Source organism: Mesocricetus auratus, unplaced genomic scaffold (genome assembly GCF_017639785.1).
Source record: "Mesocricetus auratus isolate SY011 unplaced genomic scaffold, BCM_Maur_2.0 Super-Scaffold_100010, whole genome shotgun sequence".
Taxonomy (NCBI): Eukaryota; Metazoa; Chordata; class Mammalia; order Rodentia; family Cricetidae; genus Mesocricetus; species Mesocricetus auratus.
In genome coordinates, this window is record NW_024429194.1 from 65,446,339 (window position 1) to 65,468,244 (window position 21,906).

The window sequence follows — 21,906 nt, forward strand, 5'->3', positions numbered from 1 at the left end:
AGATACAATTTAAAGGTTCACATATCCACATCATAGCAATTCTAATGACTCGGTTCTCAAAATATGTAACGTGGAGACAGGGTCTCCTGTAGTGCAGCAGGCTGGCTTTGAACTGGGTATGTAGCAGAGGACAAACTTGAACTCCGATCCTCCTGCTTCTGCTTCCCTGGTGCTGGGATTGTTAAGTGAGCATCACCACACTCACTTTTCCTACCTGTTTTTATCTTACCTGTGTCATCTTTTAGGTCAGACATGGTAACTCTCATCTCTAATCCCAGAACTCCAGAGGCTGAGGCAGTAGGATCATGTTGTGTTTTGAGGTTAGTCTGTGCTACATGAAAAAGCATAAATCTAACCTCAGTTCAGATGATGTCCTCCAGCTGGTCCTTCTGTCCTTGTCTGTGTCTGCATCTCCCTGAAGGCACAAACTTCATAACTCTGAGGACAATGTCTGTGCTTGGGTGGGCAGCACTTGATAACTGTCTGTTAAACTGGGGAGGAGGGTCCTCAATGCCAAAATAGCTTGGTCTACACTGCAAAGAAGAGCTGCAATGTCTGTGAACAATTTGAAGGGCCCCCTTCAGGTTTCCTGAGACCAGGAAATGCTAGAACAAATGAATCCTCACATCCAGAAAGGCTGGAACTCACAGCTCAAGGCAGAAGACACTGCCTGCAAACCAGGTCTTAAAACCACACATGCTACAGGCTTAGAGGGAAGAAACTGAACATTTTACTCTTGAGAAATCCTGACATCTGGGCCAAGTGGTTAAAGCTGCTTGCAGCCAAGTCTGAGGACCTGTGTTGGATCGCTAGAACCCCATGGTACAAAGAGAACTAACTCCTGAAAGTTGTCCATGGAATCCACAAGGGTATCATAGCATGTGCCCCTCACGCCCAACAAGATAATACAAATGTAATAACATTGAGGGGGAAAAAAAGCAAGGGGCTGGAGACAGCTTGTCAGTTAAGAACATTTGCTCTTGCAGAGGACTCAGGTTTGGTTCCCAGTACCCACATGGTGGCTCATGAACATCTGTAACTCCAGTTCCATGGGATTCAGTGCCTTTTGGCCTCTTCAGGCATGCATTCAATATACATACATATATCAAGCAATACACTTATACAAAGAAAAGAACCAGTAAAAGAAAAAAACCCCAAGCTGAGTAGTGGTGGTGCTGGTGCTTGCCTTTAGTCCTAGCACTCAGGAGGCAGAGGTAGGTGCATCCCTGTGAATTCAAGGCCAGTCTGTTATAAAAAGTGAGTTTCAGGACAGCCAGAGCTGTTACACAAAGAAACCCTGTCATGAAAAACCAAGAAAAAAAGAAGAGAAAGAAACCCAATTATTTTTCAAAAGCAATGAAATTTGGAGAAAGATTCCCAAGGTTAAAGAAGAAAATTTCTGACATCTGCTTTCTTGGTTTGCAAACTGACACTGCTGTCCCTTGACCCAGCCTCCTCCAACTGCACAGCTCTGGGGCTCACTCACTCCTTGAACCAAGCTGTGACCTTCCCATCTTACTGTCTGAAGCCATGTACTGTAGGTCCCAGAAAGGGGGTGTGGCTGAGTGCTAGAGGGACTACTGACCCTCCAGGAGACCTGGGGTTCCATCCCAACACCACACACACACACACACACACACACACACACACACACACACGCCCCACCCAGTGCATGAAGAATTAAACACAATCAAGCATCAATATTTATTAACACAAGACAAAGGAAACACATTCAATGAGTTAATAGAACACTGTCCAGCCAGATGTCAAATTTAAAAATGTATATCTAATCTAATTTCAAATAAATAAAAAAACCTTTATACATAATTACACAGTACTATAGTTTGAATTTGACAGGGGTAAATATTCTCTTGACAAAGTAAACAAAACAGCATTTAGGACTAAAAAATTTCACGTCTTTGCAGTCTCTTCCTCAGGACAAATCTCATGATCCATCTACACAAGCCTCAATCTCATGATCCATCTACACAAGCCTAAGTCAGGACTATTGAGTGAAGGCAAAGGCCTACTGTGTATATGGAGAACTGCAGCCTCTCGCTCCAGACACTCTGGGTTTTATATCAAAGCAGACGACACTAAGGCAGTTATAATGGAGTTCCAGGGTAAGGTGATAAGTCCCCATTGCTTTAGTTAAAAATTCCTGGATATTCAAGGAAAGTAACTTATTTGGCCAAGATATTGAGCACCATGCCTGGGGCAGAGACCTTAACAGGAGCCTAAGGCCTCAGGCCCTTGGGATTCCAGGAGAGCATTAAGCAAGCACTGCCCAGGGACTAAAGTGAGGAGGAGACAGGCTATAGTCCCCAGCAGCTGAGCCAACACAACCGCATGCTGGAAGGACTTGGTACTGGGGAGAAGGGCCTCTGTGTGCACAGTGGGCATTCTGGGGGCTCAGGTGCATGGGATGGTATGCATGCAGCTGGGAGAACTCCCCAATCCATCTCAGTCAGTCTCCTGAGGGCCAGACAAAAGGTTCACAGATTTCTCTTGCCAAGTGTGGCAGGTTGCACAAGACTGTAATTTCAGCACTGGAAGGTTGAGGCAAGACTTTGAGGCCAGCCCGGGCTATATGGTAAAACCCTATTACACACGCACAAACACACGAAATAAAAAATAAAGAAGGAACAAAAATAGTTTTCTTTTGTGTAACTAAGACAGGGGTTTAATCTCAGCCTAACCCCCATGTTCAGTGGTCAGGAAGGGCTCCAGGCCATTTTTGATCTGTAAATGATGGACTTGGAGGGCTGCTTTCATGGTCAGTTCAAGCAGGAAGTTTCCACTGAATGTGGAAAGGGCAGGAGCCATGATGCCATCAGAGAAACTCCTCTTAAAGAACACAACAACAAAGCCAAGTCTGAGATTAAGTTCTGTTTCAGGGGTCTATTACAAACCCCATCAAGGAAGGAGGTGGACTGAAGAGGCCCCCCAGAAACCACCCTCAGTTTTAGTTCTGCACTAGTATGGTCTGGCTTTAGGCGGGGGTAGTCATTATGAGAAAAGGGTGAAAAACTAGAGGCCTGGGGCAAGGCATGTCTGCTGCAGTCTCAACGCTGGAACAGACAACATGAAGACGAGCAGCTCCAAGTCAGCCTGGGCTGTGTGGGATGAGCTCAGTGTTTGCTTACCATAGGCCCTGTGTTCCATAACAGCATTGTTTTAGAAAAGATGACCCAGGAATGACAACTAGATAATCACCCCAAGTGCTGGGAGTGAGATGAACTGGCTGCAGTTCTGTGCGTTAAGGAATGATGACAGGGCTGCACTCTCCAGTATGACAGTCACTAGCCACATTTGGCCACTGAGACCTGAAGTGGCTAGTCTGAACTAAAACGTGTTTAATACACATAGGATTTCATAAATTAAAAAATTCAATGATTTCATATCAAAGTAATAGTACTTTTGGTAAATATATTAAAATCAATACCACATACTTTAAAGAATGTTTACAAGATGTGTTCAGATGGGGACAGTGGCACGCATTTAATCCCTGCACTCAGGAGCACTCTGTGAGTCTGGTTGATCTAAGGAATAAGCAGTTAGGGTTACACACTGAAACCTCTTTTTAAAAAGTGATTATTAGGAAAGTTTAAATTACAGATGTGGCTCGCATTACATTTATTGCAGACAATGTGTACCTGGCTGGTGACACCACGTTAATAATTTGCATTTATAAGAGTTATCACTCAAGATAGATTGGTCTGCAGTTTTTTCTTAGAACTGGCAGATTGTTGACATAGAATGTTTACTGCCCAGGCCCCTGCTTTGCTTAGGGAAGCATCACCAATTGTTTAAGAGTTTACCCATGCCTGTAATCCCAGCATGGAGTGTGGAGAGTGGGGGTAGGGGTGTGTGGTTCAAGGCCAGCCTGGGCTAAGTGGAAAGACCCTGTCTCAAAAAAGAAACAAAGCAAAACAGTTTTAAGACTTCCAAAATAAGCAGGCTGTTTCCTTTGCAGATGAAGTGACCCCTGAATGGGATGTTACCCTGCCCAGGAGGTGGTATCCCTTTCCTGTACACCCAACACCTCCCTCATCAAATGCAAACCAATCCTACCCCAAATGCAAAGGCTCTGAAGTGGAATTCCACTCGGAGGGCTTCCTTCTGTGGAGCAAGAGTCGGGAGGAAGAGGACCATAGTGGCTGAGTCATGAGACTGCAGGAAGCCCAGGAGTGCTGCCCTGATGAAGAGTCTGGTCTTTGCTTAATAAACCATATTTTTTTAGGGTAATTACAAGTCTTACAAATTGCTTAAAAACACATTTAGTTTACAGGATGTTACAGTGGGGTAAATAATATGTATTATCAAAATAGTCTAAATAAATATTTACACAGTAGACCAGAATGGGTCAAAGAGAACCATTCTGATTTAACAGGTTCATTATTTTTCACTTGAAGTTTTCTTTAATTTTTAAAAATATTTCTGTAAGAAAAAAATAATAAAATTTAACTATATTCAAATACATGAAGTTTCAGACCAAAGGAAGGAAACTGAGCCAGAGGCCAAACTCAGTCCCATACTGAGTGTGGCCAGGCACCAGTTATTTCAAAAGAGTTTCTTGCATACATCAGACTTCCCTGTTTCTGAGGAGCCTGGCTATTCTGGCAGCCCAGACTGGTTAGTGTTAGGGTGTGCACATGTGGCCCACAGTTACTCCCAGCCTAGCGTTCACCCCAGACATCAGAGGACAGAGCTCACTCCTCAGTTTTAGGGGTGGGGGGAGCTCTATATGTAACCTGCAGACACAGGGCATGGAAAAAGCGGAACGTCACAATTCTCAGTAGTCACTCTAAATGTGAAAATGTTTCAACACTGGCCTGAGTGAACTACCGCAATTCCACACAGTAGGCTAGGAACTGATGACTCTTAGCTACTTCTAGAATTCTGACATGAGATTTTTTTTTTCAGCTCAGAGGAATGGGTTGAAGAGTCCTTAGTAGCTCAAGCTAGTTATAGGAATACAAGCTTTAAAAACACAGGCAGCTTTAGTGCAGAGCACCCACAGACAGGAGGCGCTGCGCTGCTGGGCCAGCTGCTTCCACACAACCCAGCAGAAGCTCAGCTACACCGGCTGCAGTTAGGCAAGCTGATTGCTTGGTTCCTTAGTTGAGTTATGCGCACTCTTATTTACACGTTTAAACACTGGTCAGATGTTTATAATTGGGAAGTAGACACATACAGCGGTTTTCACATGGGTTATCTGATTTGACTATAGGCTGACTCAAGCTTGGTAGTTTCATGTTAAGTAACCCTGCAGAATACCTGACTACAGGAAAATGGCAAAATACAGTACAGAGTGGGGCACTGTGGGACTCAGATTACCCCTTATGTGAATTCATTAAACTCCTTACAAAAGTCTAAAACGTTAGGTAAAAATACAGGTATTTATGCCAGATGAGGAAAATGCAACATGCATGTAACTGCTTTAGTGACGTGCTGTCGCAGATGCCAGAGCTCAGGTCTGACGTACTGTTAACATGTTTTTGTTGCACCCACAGAATTCCCCTCTCCTGGGTGTTCGTGACTGCAGAATCCCACAGGATGAGATGAAGGCTACACTGGAGCCCTCTTCATGTTAGCTGCAAGCTGCTCCTAGCCACAGGGCTTCGGTGTCTCTGGTCCTCAGGATGGCCCCCACAGGGCTACAGGCTGGCTACATGTTGTAAGCCACATAGATAGGGTCTAACTGGTCAGCCAGGAAGCTGTCTCGGAGGTGCATCCTCTGTTTCTCTCCTCTGGAATTGATGGGGATGACCCCTGGGTCCACCACAACCACAACACCAACGATGAGGTAATGCTCTTCTAGGACCACATTGGTCACGAGAGGAACCAGGTCCAGGGCTTCCTGCTCCAAGCCACACAGCTCCACAACCACTACCAGCAAGTTGGTCCATGTGAACACGGCACTGAAAGCCAATGACATTCAGTTAGCATTTATTCATTAAACATACTTAGTATTTTGATTGGGTGAGTATATATTCACCTGCAAGTATATAAGTGCTCCATGTACATGCAGGGAGGTCAGAAGACAGTGTTGGATCTCCTGGAACTAGAGTTCCAGCTGGTTGTAAGCTACTATGTGGGTTTTGAGAACAGAACCTACATCCTCTGCAAGAGCAGCAAGATAAGCCATCTCTCCAGCCTCCTCATCCTTAAAATATTTCTTTTGCATTCACTGTGGGGAGGATACATGCACATGGGTTGCGGAGAGGTCAAAGAATAACTCGGGAGTCAGTTCTCTCCTTCAACATTTGGGTTCTGGGGATTCCACTCAGGTCGTCAGGCTTGGCACAACTGTCTTTACCTCGGAGCATCTCGCTGGCTCTGGTCTTTTGTGCTATCTTCTGAGACTTACACCAATCCCCTATGAACTGTCTTTTCTCCTGGATGTCAGTCAGAGGCAGCAGCCATGTATGTGACCAGCTGACTAGCTGAGCCTTCTAGCATTTTCTCAGAATCTGGGAGTAGGACTGCCTGGACTGGGACACATATGCCTGACAGTTTGGGACTGGGTGGAAGGGCAAAGCAGCTGTCCAGGAAAGGGAATCAACACAGGTGGTCACAGCTTCACAAGTGGCAGAGGCAGCGACTCCTAACTGTCCAGCAAAGGGAATCAACACAGGCGACCACAGCTTCACAAGTGGCAGAGGCAGCGACTCCTAACTGTCCACCTGTCCCTTGTTCTGAGACTCAGCCTTTACAGAAGGCAGAGACAGCCAGGTGTTCTTTCCATTTACTCTTCAACGCAAGTGTCCTTTATTTGTCTGAGATAGGGTCTCTCTAGCTCAAGTGAGTCAATATGTCTGACTTGGTTTAAGCATCCTGCCCCAAAGACATGGTTTCTCTGTGTGGCCCTGGCGTGTGCTACCACACTCGGCTTACTTAAACTTTCTTGAACACAATGTCTGTTGCTTACATTGTGTTTTTTTATATGTTTTTATTTATTTATGTATTGTGTATACAGTCTTCTGCCTGCATGCCAGCAGAGGGCCCCAGATCTCATTCAAGGTGGTTATGAGCCACCATGTGGTTGCTGGGAATTGAACTCAGGACCTCTGGAAGAACAGTCAGTGCTCTTAACCGCTGAGCCATCTCTTCAGCCCTGTTGCTTACAATGTTAAGAGTCACCCACTAAGCAGATTACTACATCAGAAGGTATGAGCTGGCTTTGAATACACAATGCTAAACAATTTTTTAATTATCCAAATATTAAAGATAGCTATAAGTAATATATGGTTGTAATAAAGTTGAATATCAGCCGGGCGTTGGTGGCACACGCCTTTAATCCCAGCACTCGGGAGGCAGAGGCCAGCCTGGTCTACAGAGCGAGTTCCAGGACAGCCTCCAAAGCCACAGAGAAACCCTGTCTCAAATAAATAAATAAATAAATAAATGAATAAATAAATAAAGTTGAATATCTAAAATCAGTTATGGCACCAATGCCCCTACATGCTTTACCAAAGTTTTCTCATGTAAAGCTGTTCTTGCTTTGAGCAATCATGTTTAGGTCTGAAGACAGAATCTGACCCAGGCACCCATTAGACCTTTTTCTGTGTGTTGTTTGGGGGCAGGATCCTTCCTTGGGTAGCCCAGGCTGGTCCACAACTCTAGATGTGCTTGTGTCAGCCTCCTCAGTGCCGCCATGCCCAGCAAAAACATCGTTAGACAAAGTAGTATTTGGAAAGCATGAGCACCTATCACCAAAACCATGGCTACACATCAGGGGACATGCTGGAGAAGAACCCAGGAGTTAAACACAGAAGAAACAGCACACATTCTCTATCATTAAGAACCCAGAAAAACACTTGTGAGGCAAAGGCAGGTATATTGCTGTGATTTTGAGGCTAGCCTGGTCTACAAAGGAAGTTCCAGGACCGCTAGTACTACAGAGACAGACTCTGTCTCAAAACAAACAAAACCAAGAATGAGGTGCTGGAGTGATTACCTAGTGGTTAGAGCACTAGCTGCGTTTGTATAAGATGGGAGCTCTGATTCCAGGACCTATGTTGGGTGGCACATAACCACATGTAAGTCCAGCTGCAGGTGATTCAACATCCTCTTCTGGACTCCATGGGTACTTTTGTACATATCGCATACACACACATGTTAAAAACAAAAACCCAGAAAACTAGTAGGTGAAACCCAGTTTTAATTTTAATGAACTTCCCATCAGTATGAGGTTGGTTGGCTAATCCTTGGACAAGGGAAACGCAGGCAAGTTGCTTTGACGAGAGAATCAGCTGAGATGGTAACCCCATCCTTTTCACCTGCTTCCCACTGACTGTCCAAAAGACACATGCTGACCTACCTTGTGGGGAATCAGGAAGCACAGGGATGTTTGGAGAGGTGAGACTTTATTATCAGTCATTTTTTTATTTATTATGCATGAGAGAGAAAGCATGTGTGTATACTACAGCCCACATGTGTGGTCAGAGGACAACTTGTTGGAGTTGGTTCTTTCCTTCTACCATGTGAGTTCTGGAAACCATACGTAAGTCACCAGGCTGGATGGTAAACACCTTACCTACTGGGCCACCAAGCAGGCCCATGGTGAGCCTCTAAATTGGGTCTTTTGAGCTTGAAGTCAGAGTTATTCCCACTACATTATACTGACTTTCTAGAGGCAAGTGATCTGCTAATTCTTCTACTTATGAAAGTCTGCCCTTACAAACTGACTCAGTCCCACAGCGTCCCATCGTGTTCCCCGGTGGCTACAAGACCTTTTTGGTTCTGGTGAGCAGGCTTTGATGGCCACAGTGGACCATGTGACCAAGATGGAAGGTGATTTACATACTTCCTTACTCTTGAAGGGGTTCCACATGGGCAGGTGGATTGGAACAAATGGCTCATTAACCGATTAACTTTCATCATCACGAAAGCTGAGGTGGGAGTAAGTGGTATGGGGAAATTACCATTCCGCAATGCTCCTGTGGACTCGGGACACGGAGGTCTCTATATCAATCGGATGGTATCGTAATCCTCGAAGCTCCAGTGTCTCATCCAGGGCACCCACCACATATAAGGCATCATGACGTTCTGAAAAAGGAACAGAAACAGACTTCAGATGCCTGCTAAACACCATAAAGTGTTGGCATTAAGAGTACAGGGTCAACCTCTCCAGACACACACACACACACACACACGCACGCACACACGCACGCACGCACGCACATACACACAAGCACTCACTCTCTCTGGTCCCTCCCCCATCTTATGCTTGAGCATATACACATACAATAATTAGGTTAATAACACAGTATTTTTTTTAAGGACCTAGCTGGGGAAGATACAAACAGGAGCAAGCTGAGTGAAGGATAGGCAGGGGTAGACCTGAACTCTGATGAGTCAGGGACACCCCTTGCCCTAATCAAGCATTTGAAGAGAGCTCAGCCATGGCTGAGCTTTGATGAATGAACAAGAATTAGCTGGGGGAGGGGAGAAGGGGAGGGCCTGAGACAAAGGGGCAGCAGTCATGAACCACAGTTTCCACACTGCAGAGTCTGACCAGATTCAACCCAGCAAACATGGAGAAGGAAGGTGGATTTTGCAATATTTTCTGGTAAGAGTAGATCTCTGATGATGAAATGACAGCACAAACACAACAGCAGTCAAGTAATGATTCTTTCAATGGGCCAGCATTGAATGTACCACATCACTCAATCGAACGGCAGAGGACACCATGCTCTGACTCTTCAGAACAGGTGGAGAGATTGTTCACAGTAACCTGCTTAAGGACCACAGCTCTCATTGCCCTAGTGACAGCGGCTTCCCCATGAAACATGGAGAAATGATACACACTGTTCAGCTAAGGAGAAATGGTCGATGAGGCTTTACAGTCCATGGTGTTTTCAGGATCAATTCTTCAGTGTGCAAATATAGCTAGTGTTGAGAATTCTGCAGTGGCTACCAATCCAGTGAGAAAGAGCATGTGACAGTGGACAGCAGAGGAGCTGTGACGGTCAGCTGGGCAGAGGACGACATAAGGGAATCCTCAGAAACAACTCCCAGGCCAAGCATGGTAGCACACACCTCTAATCCCAGCACTCCAGAGAGGGACAGATAGATCTCTGTGAGTTTTGAGGCCAGCCAGAGATATGTAGTAAGACTATTAAATAAAATAAAATAAAAAAGAACCAATGCTCCCTTAGTGAGAGAGGATGTTTCTATGTTTCTGTTTCTCCTGGACTCAAAATGGTGTGCCAGGGCAGAAGAGCCAAGGAAGACAGAGCTGTCCCAGGCTTGTTCAGGTCGGTGTCAGCCCTAAGGGAGTTCTGCTCTGTCTGGGGTGTTCCCAGGAGCATCACTAGGGTCACATGCTGCTCCAGCACCCTGCTCTATGGATGCTCCTGTGGCAGTCTTGAGGGCTTCTCTTCCAGACAGTCCTCAGAGGGCAAAGGTTACTTCAAGTGTATGTGACTCCACCACGTGTTCAAGGGATGCAGGAAGGGGAAAAGGCTGGCTGGGAAGAGAGTAGGGGTAAAAGTTACCTCCAGTGGCTGCTGTGAGCTCAGTTCTACGGACAAAACCAAGGTATCCTGTCCGGGCCCAGAGAGTCTGTGCGGCATCTCCGAAGCTCAGGCGGGTGTTGAAATGATCAGCTTGGAGAGTCTCGCTATCGTAGATGGTATAGTAGCCACTGGCTGTATGGGGGCTATTTACCCAGATCTATAAGAAAAGAAAGATGATGATATCAGTTCAATTCTCCTGGGAGACTATTTTTTAAATCTCATTTTCATATTAACAATACAACCACAACAGTGTGTGTTGACACCTGCCAGCATTTACTCTCTGCCAGACTTCAGTGGCCTGATCTCCATCAGCTGTGACACACAGGACAGGAACATAGCCACACCATTGTTATTCTCACTATACATGTAAAAAGAAATGTCTACAAATTCCTCTAAGATGCAGGAATAGAAAGGAGCCCCTACCCCAGTGGTTAGCACCAGAGGCCGTGCTCCTGACCACTAGGCTGCAATGCTTTGATGGTTCATTTCTGATTGGCTTCCAGAATCCCACAAAAACACTAAGGCAAGGTTACTCCACTGCTGGTGTAACCATGGCACAAGGCTTTTGGGATAATGCTACAGGACACTTGAGTTCACAATGTAGACAGGCTAGGAGCTGACAACTATGAGGATAGTAGCAGCCACCACTGGATCTGCTGAAAACTTGAGAGACAGCCTGCTTTGGTGCATTGTAGGTCTAGGTATAACACATGTAACTATCATTTTTCTTTTCTTTTCTTTTTTTGGTTTTTCGAGACAGGGTTTCTCTGTGGCTTTGGAGGCTGTCCTGGAACTCACTTTGTAGACCAGAATGGCCTCGAACTCACAGAGATCCGCCTGCCGCTGCCTCCCGAGTGCTGGGATTAAAGGCGTGCGCCACCAACGCCTGGCTAAGGATTTTCATATTAAAGCAAAAACCATAAATTTTGGACTATAACATTTATGTGAATTTAAAGACGTATACATGTGGTTCCTCTTGGCTCCAGCCCTTCATAGGTGGGAACAGGTAGCATCTGGCTGGTTTGCTTTCAGCTAAGGGGATGGCAGTGAACAAAGCTGAGACTGTTTCTACCCAATCTTGGTTTCAGTCTCAGCCTCCTTTTGTCTCTTTCCAACACAGATTTCCAGGAAAAATAGCTATTCCCAGCAGAGGGAATGGAGGTCAGTCTAGTTCTGTTGATCTCTAGTGTGTGGTCTTTAAAATCTTGGCTAACGATTGCAGAGCGAACATGAGATTCACACTTACCTCACCCAGGTGGGAGTCTCCCACAGGTCCTTTGGTCTCCGGATTAACAATAACTACTTTTACTCCAGGTAAAATCTAAGAACCAAGGGGAAACACAGATGCTCAGTCAGTCAAAGCTCCTAGCTCTGGTTGTGGCTTCACCTTTGGCAGAGGCCTATCTAGCATGCCTGAGACCGGGTTTCAATTTCAAACCCGGCAAAACAGCCAATGACCTCTAGACCTGAACCTTTATCTCTAGGGATTAGAAATGGCAGGAGCTGCCATCACTCAAGGGGCCCTGATGTGCCTCTTCCTCATACTGGTTGAGATCCAAGGATCAGTAAGCTCCATTCTCCACCTGAAGCAGACTTAGGATGTCACCTCTTCAGAGGATGAGAAACTTCTGCCCAAGGCCATAACAGTGAGACTCTAGTATCCTTTCGGGCAAACCCCTTCCAAAGATAAAACAGTAGGGGGAGAGCACCTGAAGGCCACACCACAGTCAGCAGGGGCCACCACTGGGGGAGCTGCAGTAGTGAGAACACAGAAGAGACATCATGGCCTGGCGTCTCGAGAGATGTCACATTTCCATCTTCAGGAGGTAAAAGAAACTAAGTGCTGGCTGAGCAGACAGCTCAGGGCTTTCCAGAAGATGTATGTATCCTGGGCCAGGAGTGTAGCTCAGCAGTAAGCTGCTTGCTTACTATGTACAAGGACCTTTTTAGGCAAAAAGACCGGTGGGCTAGCCAGCCATTCTGAACACCTGTCTCACTCTGTTGACATTGTTAGCTTGGGTCTCTAAACCCTACCAGGGCTTACCTATCTAAACCTGGAGGAAGAGATAAAAGCATAGTTCCCTGGAGCCTCAGTCTGCACTCATGACATGGCATTCTTGAGGTCCTGCACACCCATCTGCAGACATGGGCAGTTAATGGCACAGCCTACACAAGCAGTTCACACAGCAGAAACACTGCAGTCAGACCCCTCTGGGGTGACATCTTCTGGATAGATTAAGCAAGATCTCCTTTGATTTTGTCTTCTCTGAGTCTTCCTCAGGAGGAACCTGAGATGTTGTCACAATCCTGTCCTCTGTTGGGACAATGTGGGTGAGAGAGATGCTGTGGATGGAGGGGATGGGGGATGAAGTGGTGCTAGGAGCAGCTGCTTCTTGCATAAGGAACAGCTGCTCTGCTCCCTGGTGTGCAGGGTCTCCCACAGTGGGCACCTCTTCTCCATCCAGACTTGCCTCCCACCTTCAGGGTTAGACAGAACTGGCTCTGTTTAGATGCTGTTTATCTATGCACTTGTGTACAATGAATACCACATTTTTCTGACTCATCAGTAAGAAAGGCATGCTGTGGTGTTTAAACAATATGGAGATAAATCTACATCTGTTTTCATCACCATATACACTTATTCTGAAGCCATCTACTAAGGAGAGACTGTGGCTTACCCCTAGCCCAGGCTTCTGGTCTCTGCCTCCAGCCCACCCTGCCCCAGCAGCTGACAGAAGAGAGTACCTTTCCAGACTCGGAGAGTAGAAGGCTCTGGGGGGCACCCCGCTCCACAAGACGAACCCTGCAGGGGAACAGCAGTTAATGCATAGTCTTGCTAAAACTGGGCTCCCCACTGGCGCTGCCTCCCTAAGGCCTCTAACTGGCATCTTCTGTTCCTGGCAGAGCAGGGCTTTCCTACACTCTTGATGCTATGGGTCAGGCAGATTTTGTTGAGGGTATTAAGTGCTAGGATTCAGTAGAAGCTCCCATTGTGAGAACCACAAATGTTTTAGAAGACAGGCAAGTCTCTCGAGGGCAGACTGCTGCCCAAGCATGAGGACACGAGTGCCACATCAGAGAGAAGCCATGTGTGCTGGCGCATGCTCACGATCCCAGTGCCGGGAGGTAGAGACCGGCGTATCCATGGAGTTAATCAGCTTGGTAAGCCACAGGTTTCAGAGAGAGAGCCTTGTCTCACAAAACCAAGTACATGATCCCTGAGTATTAGGAGATGCCATTCTGTAAAAATGTGTCTGATTGGTTTGAATAAAGCACTGTTGGCCAATATGGAAGCAAGATAGGTAAGACTAAGAGTCGAGGAGGACTCTGGGAAAGAGAAAGACACAGGCAGACACAATGTAGGCCGCCAGAGGAGTAAGAGGTCCGGATCCTTTTCTCTGGTAAGAGAAATACTTAGATTAACAATTATGGGTTAAATACTTAAGTCAGAGCTAGCCAGTAAGAAACAAGCAAACGGCCAACAGCTTCATAATTAATATAGTGTCCTGCCAGTTATTTGGGGACTGCAACTGTGGCAGGGCCCAGGCGACTGGCAAGGAAGACTACATGTTACACCTGAGGACCTGAGTAACAACACCTGGGGTTGTCTTCTGGTCTAAGACACAGACACACACATGCGCACACACACAAACCAACTGCCATGGTGCAGCCTGGAGTCTAGCTGGGTACACTAGAGACCAGCCACTAGCCTGGTGTGCACTATGGGACACAGCTAAAAAGCTCAGCTAGTAAGGAAGCAGCTTTAAAAACCCTGGAGTCAGATACAGTGTTGTTTCAGTGATCCTGTCCTGCCTCATTTATTTTATCTGTCCCATTTTTGTTTCTAAACTACAGAGGAAAGACACTATCTTTTTTCTTCTAAATTTAGCCAGGGACTCCTTAGAAGCTCTGGCTGTCCTGGAATTCACTCTGTAGCCCAGGCTGGCTTGAAACCCACAGAGATCCGCCTGTCTCTGCCTCCCAAATGCTGGGATTAAGTGCATGCACTACCATGCCCAGCCCCACAAAAGTTTTTTTTTGTTGTTGTTGTTGTTTTGTTTTTCAAGACAAGGTTTCTCTGTATTATTTTGGAGGCTGTCCCAGAACTCGCTCTGTAGACCAGGCTGGCCTCGAACTCACAGAGATCCTCCTGTCTCTGCCTCTCGAGTGCTGGGATTAAAGGCATGTGCCACCAACGCCCGGCCACAAAAGCATTTTTTATATAATTAGGAACTAAGATTACATTTTAATTATACAACAATGGAGGAAGCCAGGCCATGTACAGGTCCATGTACCTGTACTATAGCAGAATCAGAGGCAGGAAGATGACTGTAAATCTCAGAGGTGAGCTTAGGCTAGGTAACAAACTGGTACTTCAAATCCTAACCTACTCCTTTGGGTAGAAAAATAACCCCAAACACCAATGAAGCAAATGTGAGAATTAAAGCTTTTTTTGTATAAGCAAAACCTCTATCATTTATGAATAGACATAAATCCTTTCCCTTCCTGTGTCACCACTCAAGTGTGAAGAGGATGAGGGTGGTGTCCCTGAGGCCGAGCTCTTTGCTCACTGTACCTGTCATGTCTCAGCGACTTCAAGTCTACATACACAGTTGTTGGATCAGGCCCCGAGGTTCCCTGAAACAGAAGAAACCAGCACAATGTTTATTTAAGGCCTGAATGACCTGTGCCTGGGTATCACATCTCACAGATGTGAGGCAGAGGGTCCCCCGAAAGAAGATTCACTCTCGCTTTTTCTTCGACCAAGTAAGACAAAGGCAAAGCCAGCAGGTGGGGGAGCCTTGGGCCTGGCGTCCTCTTAGATGTTTCTGATGCACTAAAACAGCACCAAACCCAGGAGTTTATCTGAGCAGGGCTCAGAGCAGGGATGAGAGAAGCCACCATGCCAAAACAGATGAGAGCAAGGGGCACACTGGGATTCCACAGAGAGTATCATGACACTTCCTGCAAGCCACCTGACCATGGTGCCAGTGCCAGGAGCCCTCAAAGTCTTGGCCACCTTCCTTCACTCTTGTCCATGCACTCACTTGCCTCATGAGCCTCCAAGCAGCATAAAACTAGACTGTTCTAGACCCACCAAGAACAGCATGGCAAAAAAGGAGTGATACTGGTATGTTTTAAGAAGGAAAAAGATACAGGAGAGAGGGAAAAAAGAAGGCTATATATTAGTTGGGCAGGGGTGGCACACGCCTTTAATCTGAGCACTCAGGAGGCAGAGGCAGGCAGATCTCTGAGTTTGAGGTCAGCCTGGTCTACAGACTGAGTTTCAGGACAGTCAAGGCTACACAAAGAAACCCTGTTTAAGGAAAAAAAAAAAGGCTGTATACTGTATATTAATTAATAAAATGCAAATAGGACTCAGAGGCTTCCAGAGTATGCCATACTAGGAGAAAGGTTTACACTAGAGCCTAATATGGCTTGTCTTGTCTCAGAACTTTCCTAGTAACCTGTGGCCCTGCAGGCCAACCCTGGGGCAAACAAAAGTGGCATGTTATAGACAACATAAAGAGACACAGAGCAGGTGAAATAAAAAGCCTAAAATTCCACAGTAAGGAAACAGAGCAGTGTGGCCTTGAAGTCCCCACTACGGAGCCTCACAGTCCACTGTGGGGAGGGAAGGAGAGGGGAGGGGAGGGGCACACCTGCCATTCTTAGCTCTCAGAAGACTAACGCAGGAAGACTGCCTTGTGTTTGAGACTGTCTCAGAGAACCACTAACAACAAGAACAATTCCATGGTGTTACCTGTAAACATATTGCTACATTGACTCTGGATCCGAAAGTGGTGCTGACAGCTCGAGGGGACAGGCCAATGTCTTTAAAGAGCTTGGAGAAGGACTGCTGGAGGGTGATGCGGGGTCGCTCCTCTGCTACCACCACACAGGTCCTGATGCAGGAGAGGTTGATCCCTCGGGTCTGGAAGACATTGGTGCCAGAAATGTTAGGAAAAGCCAAGAGCTACTTTCTCAGCCCAGACATGGAGAAAAGCAGCTTCAGAAAGGAAATGCCCAAACATCTCGTTACAATCACCCATGGGGAGACCTGCTCTGCTCTGCTTCATGCCTTTCTTGTTTAATCTAAAATCTTAAGGTGTGGGCTGTGGCTGAGCTGATCTGTGTCTGTGACTGTGACTGTGGCTGGGTCTGTGGCTGTGGCTGTGATTGGGTCTGTGGGTGTAGCTGGGGTTGGGTCTGTGACTAGTCTGCTCTGCGGCTGGTCTGATCTGTGGCTAAGACTGGCCTTGCCCAGTCTTAGGACATCACATTCGTGGCTGCTCCTCACCTTTAGCACCTCCACTTGGTTCCCCAGGCCTTTAGTGCAAAGCTCCATCACTGAGTAGGAGCAGAAGGTGTCCCTTATCTTGTACTGGTTGACGGTGGCAAGCCAGAGGAAAAGGTTGTTCTCCAGCTCCAGAGGAGGAATCAAGATGGACTGGTGACCGGAATAGACACTGCAAAGAAGAAGTGCAGAGCTGACAAGCGCTCACCCTCAGCATCCTAGTGCAGAGCTGACACACACACACTCACTCTCAGCATCCTAGTGCAGAGCTGACACACACTCACTCTCAGCATCCTAGAGCAGAGCTGACACACTCACTCACTCTCAGCATCCTAGAGCAGAGCTGACACACACACACTCACTCTCAGCATCCTAGTGCAGAGCTGACACATACTCACTCACTCTCAGCATCCTAGTGCAGAGCTCACACACACACTCACTCTCAGCATCCTAGTGCAGAGCTGACACATACTCACTCACTCTCAGCATCCTAGTGCAGAGCTGACAAACACACACTCACCCTCAGCATCCTAGAGCAGAGCTGACACACACTCACTCACTCTCAGCATCCTAGTGCAGAGCTGACACACACACTCACCCTCAGCATCCTAGTGCAGAGCTGACACACACTCACTCACCCTCAGCATCCTAGAGCAGAGCTGACACACACACTCACTCTCAGCATCCTAGTGCAGAGCTGACAAACACACACTCACCCTCAGCATCCTAGTGCAGAGCTGACACACACTCACTCACTCTCAGCATCCTAGTGCAGAGCTGACACACACTCACCCTCAGCATCCTAGTGCAGAGCTGACACACACACACTCACTCTCAGCATCCTAGTGCAGAGCTGACACACACACTCTCATCATCCTAGAGCAGAGCTGACACACACTCACTCTCAGCATCCTAGTGCAGAGCTGACACACACACACTCTCAGCATCCTAGAGCAGAGCTGACACACTCACTCTCAGCATCCTAGAGCAGAGCTGACACACTCACTCACTCTAAGCATCCTAGAGCAGAGCTGACACACACTCACTCACTCTCAGCATCCTAGAGCAGAGCTGACACACTCACTCTAAGCATCCTAGAGCAGAGCTGATACACACTCACTCACTCTCAGCATCCTAGTGCAGAGCTGACATACACACACTCACTCTCAGCATCCTAGTGCAGAGCTGACACACACTCACTCTCAGCATCCTAGTGCAGAGCTGACACACACACACTCACTCTAAGCATCCTAGAGCAGAGCTGACACACACTCACTCTCAGCATCCTAGTGCAGAGCTGACACACACACTCTCAGCATCCTAGTGCAGAGCTGACACACACACACTCACTCAGCATCCTAGTGCAGAGCTGACACACACACACTCACTCTCAGCATCCTAGTGCAGAGCTGACACACACACACTCACTCAGCATCCTAGTGCAGAGCTGACACACACACACTCACTCAGCATCCTAGTGCAGAGCTGACAAACACACACTCACCCTCAGCATCCTAGTGCAGAGCTGACACACACACTCTCAGCATCCTAGAGCAGAGCTGACACACACTCACTCACTCACTCTCAGCATCCTAGTACAGAGCTGACACACACACTCACTCTCAGCATCCTAGTGCAGAGCTGACACACACTCACTCTCAGCATCCTAGTGCAGAGCTGACACACACACACTCACTCAGCATCCTAGTGCAGAGCTGACACACACACACTCACTCTCAGCATCCTAGTGCAGAGCTGACACACACACACTCACTCTCAGCATCCTAGTGCAGAGCTGACACACACTCACTCACTCACTCTCAGCATCCTAGTGCAGAGCTGACACACACACACTCACTCTCAGCATCCTAGTGCAGAGCTGACACACACTCACTCACTCACTCACTCTCAGCATCCTAGTGCAGAGCTGACACACACACACTCACTCAGCATCCTAGTGCAGAGCTGACACACACACACTCACTCTCAGCATCCTAGTGCAGAGCTGACACACACACTCTCATCATCCTAGAGCAGAGCTGACACACACTCACTCTCAGCATCCTAGTGCAGAGCTGACACACACACACTCTCAGCATCCTAGAGCAGAGCTGACACACTCACTCTCAGCATCCTAGAGCAGAGCTGACACACTCACTCACTCTAAGCATCCTAGAGCAGAGCTGACACACACTCACTCACTCTCAGCATCCTAGTGCAGAGCTGACACACACACACTCACTCAGCATCCTAGAGCAGAGCTGACACACTCACTCACTCTAAGCATCCTAGAGCAGAGCTGACACACACTCACTCACTCTCAGCATCCTAGAGCAGAGCTGACACACTCACTCTAAGCATCCTAGAGCAGAGGTGACACACACTCACTCACTCTCAGCATCCTAGTGCAGAGCTGACATACACACACTCACTCTCAGCATCCTAGTGCAGAGCTGACACACACTCACTCTCAGCATCCTAGTGCAGAGCTGACACACACACACTCACTCTAAGCATCCTAGAGCAGAGCTGACACACACTCACTCTCAGCATCCTAGTGCAGAGCTGACACACACACTCTCAGCATCCTAGTGCAGAGCTGACACACACACACTCACTCAGCATCCTAGTGCAGAGCTGACACACACACACTCACTCTCAGCATCCTAGTGCAGAGCTGACACACACACACTCACTCAGCATCCTAGTGCAGAGCTGACACACACACACTCACTCTCAGCATCCTAGTGCAGAGCTGACAAACACACACTCACCCTCAGCATCCTAGTGCAGAGCTGACACACACACTCTCAGCATCCTAGAGCAGAGCTGACACACACTCACTCACTCACTCTCAGCATCCTAGTACAGAGCTGACACACACACTCACTCTCAGCATCCTAGTGCAGAGCTGACACACACTCACTCTCAGCATCCTAGTGCAGAGCTGACACACACACACTCACTCAGCATCCTAGTGCAGAGCTGACACACACACACTCACTCTCAGCATCCTAGTGCAGAGCTGACACACACACACTCACTCTCAGCATCCTAGTGCAGAGCTGACACACACTCACTCACTCACTCACTCTCAGCATCCTAGTGCAGAGCTGACACACACACACTCACTCTCAGCATCCTAGTGCAGAGCTGACACACACACACTCACTCAGCATCCTAGAGCAGAGCTGACACACTCACTCACTCTAAGCATCCTAGAGCAGAGCTGACACACACTCACTCACTCTCAGCATCCTAGAGCAGAGCTGACACACTCACTCTAAGCATCCTAGAGCAGAGCTGACACACACTCACTCACTCTCAGCATCCTAGTGCAGAGCTGACATACACACACTCACTCTCAGCATCCTAGTGCAGAGCTGACACACACTCACTCTCAGCATCCTAGTGCAGAGCTGACACACACACACTCACTCTAAGCATCCTAGAGCAGAGCTGACACACACTCACTCTCAGCATCCTAGTGCAGAGCTGACACACACACTCTCAGCATCCTAGTGCAGAGCTGACACACACACACTCACTCAGCATCCTAGTGCAGAGCTGACACACACACACTCACTCTCAGCATCCTAGTGCAGAGCTGACACACACACACTCACTCTCAGCATCCTAGTGCAGAGCTGACAAACACACACTCACTCACTCTCAGCATCCTAGTGCAGAGCTGACACACACACTCTCAGCATCCTAGAGCAGAGCTGACACACACTCACTCACTCACTCACTCTCAGCATCCTAGTACAGAGCTGACACACACACTCACTCTCAGCATCCTAGTGCAGAGCTGACACACACTCACTCTCAGCATCCTAGTGCAGAGCTGACACACACACACTCACTCAGCATCCTAGTGCAGAGCTGACACACACACACTCACTCTCAGCATCCTAGTGCAGAGCTGACACACACACACTCACTCTCAGCATCCTAGTGCAGAGCTGACACACACTCACTCACTCACTCACTCTCAGCATCCTAGTGCAGAGCTGACACACACACACTCACTCTCAGCATCCTAGTGCAGAGCTGACACACACTCACTCACTCACTCACTCTCAGCATCCTAGTGCAGAGCTGACACACACACACTCACTCAGCATCCTAGTGCAGAGCTGACACACACACACTCACTCTCAGCATCCTAGAGCAGAGCTGACACACACTCACTCACTCACTCACTCTCAGCATCCTAGTGCAGAGCTGACACACACACACTCACCCTCAGCATCCTAGTGCAGAGCTGACACACACTCACTCACTCTCAGCATCCTAGTGCAGAGCTGACACACACTCACTCACTCTCAGCATCCTAGAGCACTGGCAGGAAAGAGACAACAGGGCACCACATTGGGTACAAGGCCAACCGATTCATCTGATTTCTCATGACTCACAGGACACATGACAAAAAAAAAAAAAAAAAAGCAGGCTGTGGTAGCTGTACTAACAAACAGGAGGAGTCAAGAGCACAGGACAAAGACAATTCACTCAAACTGGAAAGTGGGGATGGAAGTGCTTCACTAAGTTGAGAGCACTCCAGAATGAGTGTCTAGAAATAGGGGCAGGGTGGGAAGGCAGAGGTGCAGCATGTATGGAGGCAGAGAAGTATGGTCCATAGAGTGCAGAGGGAGTGAAGCCAGGGGGCTGGAGCCATTGTGGAAGGTCTCAGCTGCCACATGAAGCATGGCTGAAAGTCCATATGAGCCACTGAAGGCCGGGAGATGGTTAGAGGGGGCTACGGAGTCTGGGATGGCAAGGGTTGGATCCCAACAGTGCAGCAGGACAAAACTGAAAGAATGTGGAGTCGCCTAGAAGATCCACAGCCATGAAGTCTAACCCTCTGAACACAGGGTCACCAAAAGTTCAGTAACACAGAGTTGGAGTCTGGGTCAATTCAGTCCAGAGAAGACCTCATTAGCTTTTTTTTCCTTCCATGTAAAATGGGTAATTTGCCAGGGTATAAACATGCAATAATCCTACTAGCCCACAATAGAGGACCTTGAAATCATGATCAACCTTCCATTTTAGTATTCTAAGTCTCCAATTCAGAGATCTACC

General features: G+C 47.5%; 1 protein-coding gene across 4 annotated transcripts in view; it reads right to left on the reverse strand.

The window, feature by feature from the left end:
- Positions 1-1,690: 1,690 nt before the first annotated feature.
- Dip2b (disco interacting protein 2 homolog B) overlaps positions 1,691-21,906 on the reverse strand; it is a 181,073-nt gene continuing 160,857 nt past the window's right edge. For all 4 annotated transcript variants that reach the window (XM_040753817.1, XM_040753816.1, XM_040753815.1 and 1 more), the window contains 8 exons: positions 16,828-16,996; positions 16,291-16,461; positions 15,103-15,164; positions 13,272-13,329; positions 11,773-11,847; positions 10,506-10,683; positions 8,931-9,054; positions 1,691-5,924 (listed from right to left, as the gene is read on the reverse strand). In XM_040753817.1, coding sequence (XP_040609751.1) covers positions 5,672-5,924; positions 8,931-9,054; positions 10,506-10,683; positions 11,773-11,847; positions 13,272-13,329; positions 15,103-15,164; positions 16,291-16,461; positions 16,828-16,996 — 1,090 coding nt within the window. In that variant the 3' untranslated portion in view covers positions 1,691-5,671. The remainder of the gene's footprint in view (positions 5,925-8,930; positions 9,055-10,505; positions 10,684-11,772; positions 11,848-13,271; positions 13,330-15,102; positions 15,165-16,290; positions 16,462-16,827; positions 16,997-21,906) is intronic.